At 39.0% G+C, this 10,010-nt stretch overlaps 1 protein-coding gene across 1 annotated transcript; it reads left to right on the plus strand.

The window, feature by feature from the left end:
* The first annotated feature begins 2,564 nt into the window (after positions 1-2,564).
* slc28a1 (solute carrier family 28 member 1) lies at positions 2,565-9,985 on the plus strand. Its single transcript, XM_074632977.1, has 18 exons — positions 2,565-2,709; positions 2,980-3,013; positions 3,094-3,179; positions 4,159-4,250; positions 4,338-4,527; positions 4,620-4,761; positions 4,988-5,101; positions 5,820-5,894; positions 5,975-6,055; positions 6,175-6,255; positions 6,417-6,542; positions 6,804-6,934; positions 7,026-7,194; positions 8,253-8,450; positions 8,587-8,668; positions 8,749-8,847; positions 9,339-9,444; positions 9,593-9,985. Exons 1-18 carry the CDS (start codon positions 2,633-2,635, stop codon positions 9,711-9,713), a joined length of 2,004 nt encoding a protein of 667 aa, XP_074489078.1. The 5' UTR covers positions 2,565-2,632; the 3' UTR covers positions 9,714-9,985.
* Positions 9,986-10,010: the final 25 nt, after the last annotated feature.

The following is a 10,010-nucleotide window of genomic DNA, read 5'->3' on the forward strand; positions in this document are numbered from 1 at the left end:
TTGGCTGTGCTGCAGCATCTCTTTTCACACTCTGTCGGAAAACGCTACTACCCCCCCCCCCCCCCCGCCCCCAGTCCAGTCTGCTCTGATTGGTCAGCTGAACCAAACTCTTCAGACTCCGCTCTGGCTCCGCTCTAATTAGCTTTGTTTGAGGGCGTGCCAAACTAGCCGCTAGGCAGGTATTATGCACTTTATGTGTTACTTGATGACATCGCCACGTTACAGAAGAAAAGGCGGGACGTCAAGTAAGGCTTTTCAGGCAGTTCTGTGGGGGAGAGTAACTCCCTTTGGCGTGGACTTTGGGTTTTGTAACTTTGCAGACCTTTTACATGCACAAAAACCTATAAAACGCACTGAAGGTAAGGGAAAAAGCTAAATAGGTCCTCTTTAAAGGAAGATCTATCAAAATCACAGTCATAATTGTTGATCTTAACAGCAAACCAACCCATGTTGCCTCTCCTTTGTTATGCTCAGTATCCTCCATTCATTTGTGTCAGTCAGTGCTTTAATAGTGTTTTGTTGATCCTTGTTAATTTGTAATCAGAATGTAAACAAAGGAAACCAATCATCAATACCACTGTTTGTTTTTTTAGCAGCCTGGATATGCCGTAAATCACGTGGCATTACACAGAAAGATAAGCTATTGTTTAACTGTTTGTTTTTGATATTACACACCAGGGATTTCCTGGCAAGCAGTATTGATACCGAGAGGAATTGTATGTTGGCTGGATTTGGAAGTTTTCCCATCATGTGAGACGCCACAACTGATAGGCTATTGTGATCTGGAACTAGCACTAAACTGGAACTTGCCCCAGTTTCCTAGTGGTACTTCCTTTTTAAGTGGAACTGCCACTTTGGGACTGCCCAAATGTACCAGTTTCCTTTTGGGAGGAGGGGCAGGTTCAGATTTTAGGTCCTCAGGAAGATCCATGACCTCAAGAGCCTCTGTATTGGGACATAGCATATACAGTATGTTTTAGTAAAGGAACTAGTTTTTGACATCCTGACTGTCCGGCTGTAAAGTGGTGACACCAATTCCTGCTCTTTGGATCAGATAAAAAAAGAAAAAAGCCGGTAACTGTGAATTTAACAGGAGCAATTATGCAACAGGATTTCACAGATATGTGTAGTATCAGTGGCCATATATACGTTTTAATTTGTTAGTCTGTAAATAGATAATCACACTGAATGGTGAGATATTGCATAAATTCAGTTTAATATCACATAAATCAGTTTTTCTTTAAATATTGTATGCATTACAATCATCCTTCAACAAGTGTTTTTCTCAGTCACAGCTTTGACTGTCACATCTAAACGTCAAATTGAGACTGTTGGCAAACATGGTGAACATAAAAAGAATGTATTCAGTTATTGAACCAAGGCATTTAACGTTGTGCAACAAAATCTTATTTTTATTAGGTCATTAACATCTACTAATGAAGGTCTGCAAGGCTTTCTGAAAACACAAAAATATCCTGTAAACAAGAATGAATGTTCATCAAATCCATCCAGACAGACGTGAGCCCCCATTGAGTGTTATGAGCCATGGACAAACAGCATTTTATGAGGAATCTGATTTTATTTTGTGTGTGTGTGTGACGAGATCAAATCTGAACGGCATCAAGCAGAACAAATAGCTGCGCCATCATATCCAATTATGAATCATGACCCTGAAATTAAAGTAGAAATTGCACTGCAATTTATTTAATGGTCCAGATAACCGCTATAACTGACCTGATACTCAACGTGCTTAATCTTCAAAACAGTCTTTTGAAGATATGACATTCTGTAATAAAAATACAAGTTAATTTGACATTGCACAAAAGTATGATACGTGTATCCCGGCACACACACACAGTAGCATTTAACTTCACATAGTTATATAGTATAGTCAAAGTTCACATACTTATCTTTGGGCTAATCTACTGGAGAAATGTGTGCTCTGACGTATAGCAAGTTCTTTTTTTTAACCATATAAAATGGGTTTATTCACTGTAGCCTGTTTGAAAATGCAAAGGGTCACCTGCTACAAAGCTAACAGCATTTACAACTTACAATTTATATTATAATTTACCTGTATGTATGTCTGTCTGTCTGTCTGCCTGTACAAGGGCAACTTGAATTGTTATCTAAATATGTTTTCCTCAAGATGTTTTAATGTTGGTTTTGTGTACACAAAGTAAATTGTTTTGTTATTGTAGTTCAGTAAAATTAGAATAGAAAGAACATTTGTATTTGAGTTATTCATCATATTGTTGATTCACATGCTTCTGAGAAATGTATTCTTTATAACTAGGAGCATAGTGACTTTTTATGACTAATTGAAAGCGTGGTTGGAGCACTTCCTCCTACAGATAAACTCATACATCCACGATGTATTATCACATATTGGATTTTCAAGCTCAAAGTCAGACCCAATGAATTCACATCTGTTGACATTCACTCCCCTCTTATCAACTGTTGCTCCAGAGAGTTTTTTCAACCAACGTCACATCATTTCAAATGTTGCTTCATATCACCTCATTAAATTATTTTTGTTGCATTATCCCACGTATGACTGTGTGTCCGGTACTTCCTGTGACAGATCAGAGAAACACGTAACGTGTCTGTTAATTAATAATGAGATGTTTTCATGGGCAGACTATGTTTTCCCGCAGTGAGTCTTACAGCTCAGCATTTGACTGCCGGGTTTAGGAGAACGCACAATGAGTAAGCCATTAGCTCTGCTTTTCCTTGAATTAAGACGTTTCTTTTGCAGTTGTGATTTGGTATTTCTGTGCACCATTCTTCACAGGATAAGCCACGAGGACTCTGTGGAGTTATTTTAAGTTTCTTTTTTTAATCTCACAGAGTACATGGAAACTTGTTTGGCCTTCCTGGTTGTTAAATGTTGAAGCTGCTGCATTGAAGTGAACAATGATTGTGTTTTTCAGCGGAAACCGACAGCATCCAGCTCAAGAATGTAACTCATGCCCACAGAAATGGCGTGGACAACCAGGCTTTTGAAATAGCGGTATGTATCACATTTCATTTTTTAAAGAAAATGGCACAAAATTATAATTTTTACAAAATAAAATGCCTTTGTTTTCTTAGGAGGACAACATAACTGATACTAGCAGCGTCAAAGCGGTCAAAGGGCAGACTAAAAAGACTAAAAAGGGATTGGGATCATACTTAAGGTGTGTCAGCTCAAGTGATTTCATTTTGTAAAGTGATAATTGTTTTATTTGAGGTGCACTTATCACAGCAGGTGCACAGCATTAAGCCTCTGTAATAATTTTTATGTAAATGTACAGTAAACAGAAAATCTGTGCAGCTGTTTTCTGTGTCTAAACTTTGTTAAGGGGGCTATATATAGGCATCAGAAATTGCTTGTTAACAGTGATGCCTGTGGCCGTTATGTCAACAACAGTGCTCGCACTACGTAGATGCGAGCATCAGTCAAAACAGTGAGGCGACACACACGAGACTGAATTGTGATATTACTATATATTTCACATGCTTGGCAGTAATGTTACCTGTCCAATAGGAATTTTGCCAGCTCGGGGTCCGTTTTGATACCCAAAACCAAACGAAGGTCCTTCCATGAATCGAAGGCCCGGACGATTTTGATCCTAGTTTTCCCCAGACGTCGGTCACATTCACTAGATATAACTTTTTTTTTTGTGCTTCCGTGTAGTTTGTGTTGGAGTCTGAGTTGTGGAAGGGGCTCCTCGTTTGTTGGCATTAGTGAACTCAATTTCTAACCTAACGTTAGCTATCGTTGCACACTGTTAACCCTGTTAGCAGAGCTGAAGAGAGTAAAGGCACTCGCGAGCGCGCATGACGTCACATCCATTAGATTTTCCTGGAAAAACTGGCCCGCATCCTTCACATCAAAAGCAGTCTACAGGCTGAGAGAGGAAACACAGAAAGTTGCGTGAGGTCTCATTTTTTAGGTTAGGTTACAACCTGTTCACACATTGACAATAAAACACAATTAAAAAATGTTTATACTTGTGAAAACTTTAACTTGTCCCTTTAAGATTTGATTGCATTTAATACAAACTTTTGGGCAAATATACATCACTTCATATTGAATCTATAATTAAAGATTTTTTTTTTATTCACACGAGAAGGATATTTGAAACAGAAATATGTTTTTGTCCTGTACTTCAGCCAAGTTTCCAAGCCGATTAATGCCACAGAGGATTACCTCAAGACTCACTCACAAACCTTCAAATACGTTGTGCTGGGCGTACTGGGAGCAGGTATGATTAAACGTCTGTTCATTTGTGATAAGAATTTAGTGAATATAGACAATATTTTTTGATCCATTGTTCTTTTCTGTCCTGTAGGTTATGTGGCATACTTCATTGCAGCCTGTGTGTTGGATTTCCAGAGGGCCATCGCTCTTGTAGTCCTGACCAGTTTGGCTGTTGTTGCTCAATCATATGAACTCTTGAAGGAACACAAAGGAGAAAGCATCAGTCAGTGTTTCAGACCCGCAGTTAGATGCTTTAAATCCAACTTGAAATGGCTAAAATGGTGAGTGGATGTCTTTGTTTTCAGTTGATGATAATGAGCTACACATAATGGGACCTGTTAATGAGTGAAGGTGTGTTTTATCTTGTTTCCAGGGTTTTTATCTCAGCAGCCGTGGTCCTGCTGGTCCTGTGGCTCGTCTTAGATACAAGCCGGCGTCCCGAGCAGCTCATCTCGTTCGGGGGGGTGTGCATGTTCGTCGTGCTTGTGTTCCTCTTCTCAGCACACAGGACGGCGGTGAGTCAACCACTGAAGGATGAATGATCACTGTGGTGATAACTGTTTCGACACGGGCGTTATCGCTCAACTTATCTGGTCTGTTTTGCTGAGTCTTTGGATATCATTTGGCCTTGTGCTCCTATCATCTTAAGGTTTAGCAAAAGTGTTTCCTTGTGATAACGTAAGACTTTATGGAGACTCCCTGATACACTAACTACTTCCTTCTTTAAAAAATTTTTTTTAGGTAACATGGAGGCCTGTGTTTTGGGGTATGGGATTGCAGTTCTGTATCGGCCTCTTTGTAATAAGAACAGAGCCTGGAAACATAGCGTTCCAATGGCTGGGAAAGCAAGTGCAGGTAATATACTTGATTGTTTTCTTATCTAAAATACTGGAAATGAATCAATGAAAAGTGCATTCTATCAAAAATAAAGGAAAACACATATATAGGGAAAACAATATGCTGTTTAGCAGGCGTCAAGCTTAGATTTTATATCAACAAATAGTAAGGCATGTTTGTGAATAATAGGATACACACTGATTATTATTATTATTACACAAGCTCCAGTCGTCCTCCCCCCACAGACATCACTAATATTCACCATAAAACTCCCAAATCATTAGCAAACATAACATTAACAGGTATTTGTACCTTATAAATTCCTTCCAAATACCATCCATTTTATATTAATAACATCCAAAATTTACATTTATATTCATCATACGTGATCCTGAAGCTCTTGGTTTGCAAAAAACAGACTTTGCTTGTATGGCACACAGTGTTCCTTATCAATCAGGGCACAATAGTCTTTAACTGAGTGGATCGTACATGCTTATCTTTAGAGACACTTTATTATGTTGTTCACCCTTCATTCTTGGGTCATCCGAGAGTTGAGTTAGCAACATGTGGCCACAGGCATGTGGTCTGTTAATCACTTTTGAATGCTTTTGTTCCATGACTTCCTATTGTAAAATATGAATGAATGAGTAGCCGCGTCATAAATGAATGGATTATGGAAATAAATAATCATTTGAAATAATATAAGTCGTGTTTTTTTTTTGTCTTATGATAACAGATATTCCTTGACTACACCAAAGAAGGGTCACGTTTTGTTTTTGGAGATCTGATCAACGACATTTTTGCCTTTCAAGTAAGTGGATGACTTTGTGTTCTTTCTTAAGTTACTGAAATTGAACGTGTTAAACTTTAGTTTTGTGATTTCTTCCTCAGGCTTTGCCCATTGTTGTGTTCTTCAGCAGCGTGATGTCGATCCTTTACTATTTGGGGATCATGCAGTGGCTCATTCTGAAGGTAAAGAAAAGTTTAGAGTTGTACCTCACTGCAGCATACAGTAGCTTCCTGTAGCTGTATATTGCTTACGCCTGGTGTGTCTTACTATGATCAAGAGCCATGTGTGTTTGTCCACGCAGATCTCATGGGTTATGCAGATAACGATGGGAACCTCTCCCACCGAGACCTTGAGTGTGGCAGGCAATATATTTGTTGGACAGGTACTCTGAAGCAAGGCTTGATGTCTTTGCAGCACTATCTTTGACACTAGTCTAACTACATTTTGCTTTGAAATTTCATGAATCTCTGTATTTTACTTTTAGGATTACATAACTGCAGTAGAAAAATCCTACAGTTACTCTGCTTGTTTACTTTTGCTCAGACTGAAGCTCCGCTGCTGATACGACCTTATTTGAACGACATGACCAAATCTGAGATCCATGCTGTTATGACTGGCGGATTTGCCACAATTGCAGGAAGTGTCATGGGGGCATTCATCTCATTTGGGGTGAGATGAAGCTGTTTTCATGCCATCATATAATACATACATTCAAATAATGATAATGAAAAGAAATCTATATACAAAAAGATGAATTCAGATAAGATATTTGAAGATGATTAGTAAATGAATAACAAATTGTGTTTGTAAAACAAAATAAAAGTTTCCAAAGCAAAGTTTAAGTTGCTGTAATGGTGTATATGTTGCTGATTATTGCAGCAACTCCACCACAGCGCCCTGAATTAAATGACATTTCCTCGTATTTTGCAGATTGATCCAGCAAACTTGATATCAGCCTCTGTAATGGCTGCTCCTTGTGCCTTGGCCATCTCCAAACTGTCTTTTCCAGAGACAGAAGAGAGTCCCTTCAAGTCAGATAAGAATATTAAAATGGCTTGTGGGTGTGTATATCTGTCCCTTCATTTCTTCTCTTCCAGTTTCGCCATTTTTCTACTTTTGTGAATTAAATTACTTTTTTTGTTTACTCCCTAGAGATGAAGGGAACATCTTGGAGGCTGCTAGCAGCGGAGCATCTGCTTCAATAGGTCTCGTTGCTAACATTGCAGCTAATTTGATAGCCTTCCTCGCCATCCTCGACTTCATAAATAAAGCTTTGAGTTGGCTCGGCGGTATGGTGGGATATCCTTTGATCACATTTCAGGTACGTTTCAGCAAAAGACTGATAATTCGCTAGAACCTCCAGGGGGTTGCTTTATGCCTAAAACCACCAACGGTTAAAATGTACCCGCTATAAGAATACATTGATTTTCAAGGTACAAGTTAAAAGGCTAATGTATTTATCATTCTACAACACAGGGTTGTATAACTAAATATTATAGTTTAGGTACCCTAATGCATCTCACAACAGCAGTCACAATCAAGCCACATCGCTCAGTCCTGGAACCTCCTACCATCAGACTCTTCTTCTCTCAATGCATTGAATGAGTCTAATGCCTGAATCTCCTTTCTTTTGTCCATAGTGAAGGTTAGCCTATGACTTATGAGGCCGCTCTATTATGGCGCCTTCAAACGAAACTCGTGAGCTTGTGTTTTCAACATGGGAAGTCGTTTAAACGATATGCTTGGCTTCGAGTGGTTGTCGTGAGTACACCGCTGCTAAGCAACGGCAAAACTAACGTTACTGTTGGCGTCTAGAAGACACAGAGGCTATCAGAGGAAATAGGCCTCTAAGGCAATTTATAGTCAACAATTAACCTGCTTGGACTGTGGGAGGAGACCTGAGAACCTGGAAAAAACACACACTAACACGGGGAGAACATGCAAACTTCACTCAGAAAGACATCAAGCCGGGTTTGAACCTCTTGTTGTGAGGCGACAGTGCTAACCACTGCACCACCGTGCAGCCCTAATGTTGAATATGAATATGAATAATGAATAATGTTGTGGGATTATTCCTTATTTCATGGGCTATTTAGGGATTTGTAAATTATTATGACATACTTGTACATAGCATTTTCTTTTTTAAAACGAAGCATTCAAATACTGATTTGGAGGTCGATTACCATGGCAACGGTCGAAACTTCGAAGCATTCGAGTCAGCCCTAGATTCGAGGATGCATTTTCTTATTTATGAAGATAATTTAACTAATTATTCAGACACATTTATTTATTTGTGCAAATGTTTAACAGATTTTACTGCAAATTCAACAAGTGAGTCTAACAACATCCAAATCACCTCATGCCTCTCTGCGCTCACAGATAATTTGCTCTTACGTGTTCATGCCGGTGGCCTTTATGATGGGAGTCCCGTATGACGAGAGTTTCACTGTGGCTGAACTAATTGGCACAAAGCTCTTCCTCAATGAGTTTGTGGCCTATGAGAAACTATCTGTACTGAAGAACAACAGAATTGGTGGACTTGATGAAGTCGTTGGAGGCGTAAGACAATGGATATCTGTGAGTAAATGCTCTTAATTGGAGCGAGTGCGGGTGTGCTACAAGTATGAATTCATGAGCACTGCACAAAATAAAAAATGGAAGGGAAATGATTTTACACAACGCAAAATAACATTTTTGTTTATTCTTGTTTCAGGTGCGATCAGAAGTAATCACCACTTTTGCTCTTTGTGGGTTTGCCAACTTCAGCTCGCTGGGCATCATGATCGGAGGCCTGTGTGAGTATTTTACCATCCCATCGTCATGTTTTTGTCCTGCCGCAGGTTAACTCTCTCAGTAATGATTGTTTCCTCTATAGCCTCTATATGCCCGTCCAAGAGAGGCGTTGTCTCATCTCTGGTGTTGAGAGCTATGATCACTGGGACTTGTGTGTCTCTCATCAATGCTTGCGTTGCAGGTAAGAGCGTTTGAATTGAACTGGCGTTGTAGTTTGCCTGTCCGAATGTATGTCCAGTCCATTCTCATGAGCGTGATATCTCAGGAACGCCTGGAGGGAATCTCTTAAAATATGTTACAAACGTTCACTTGTACTCAAGGGTGATCTGATTAGAGTTTGATGGTCAAAGGTCAAAGGTCAAGGTCACTGTGACCTCATATCTGTCCGATCCATTCTCGTGAATGTGATATCTCAGGAACACCTTAAGGGAATTTCTTCAAATTTGGTACAAACGTCCACTTGGACTCAAGGATGATCTGATTTCGGTATCGAGGTCAGAGGTCAAAGGTCACAGTGAACTCACAAAACACGGTTTTGGCCATAACTTAAGGATTCATATGCTGAGTGATGCGATGACATTTTGGACAGACATGGATGTAAAGTGCAACTTGACTGGTTGGTAGAGGCATACAACTGCGAGGTGGTAATTCTAGTTCCACTTTATTTCTCAGGGATCCTCTTCGTTCCTCCACTTGACTGCGTGGAGCTGTTCAAAACATCGGCTTTCAATGCCACAGACGGAAATATACAAACTTGCTGCCAAGACCTCTTTCAAAGGTAAGCATGTCCATTTTCATTACGGTGGATGAATTAGGGAAAACATCAGTGATAGATACATTTATAAATGTGCACTCAGGTAGCTGAGTATCTCTCTCTGATAATGGGGCTATTTATACTTACATATCAAATTATATTTCTTTTGCAGCACTGTAAACAATGGGACCATCTCATTTGAAGGATCGTGGAGCTCATTAGCAAATGTCACTGTGCTTTTCTCTAAGTGTTGTCAATGCTGTGGTCTCTCTGATGTGGCAGTTTGTAATTAGGAACAAAAAAATAATATCAGTGTCTGTTTTTATATTGTAGTTCATTTACGTGTCTCTCCATGTTTGTATACTGTAAAAAAAAAAAAATGTAAAGTCTATATGCATATCTTTTAAAGATGAATGTATCTTTCATGTATTATATTGTAAATTAATTCAGATATTGGCTTTTATTTAAAGCCAAGGATTAAAAGGACAAAAATATACCTCAGGAAATATTCAGGCATCAACAGTTTGATATATGTAAATATTTCAAATAAAACTGAGTGGCTACATTAATTCATAATATTATTGATTATT

The sequence above is a fragment of the Sebastes fasciatus genome, chromosome 4 (assembly GCF_043250625.1).
Source record: "Sebastes fasciatus isolate fSebFas1 chromosome 4, fSebFas1.pri, whole genome shotgun sequence".
Lineage (NCBI taxonomy): Eukaryota > Metazoa > Chordata > Actinopteri > Perciformes > Sebastidae > Sebastes > Sebastes fasciatus.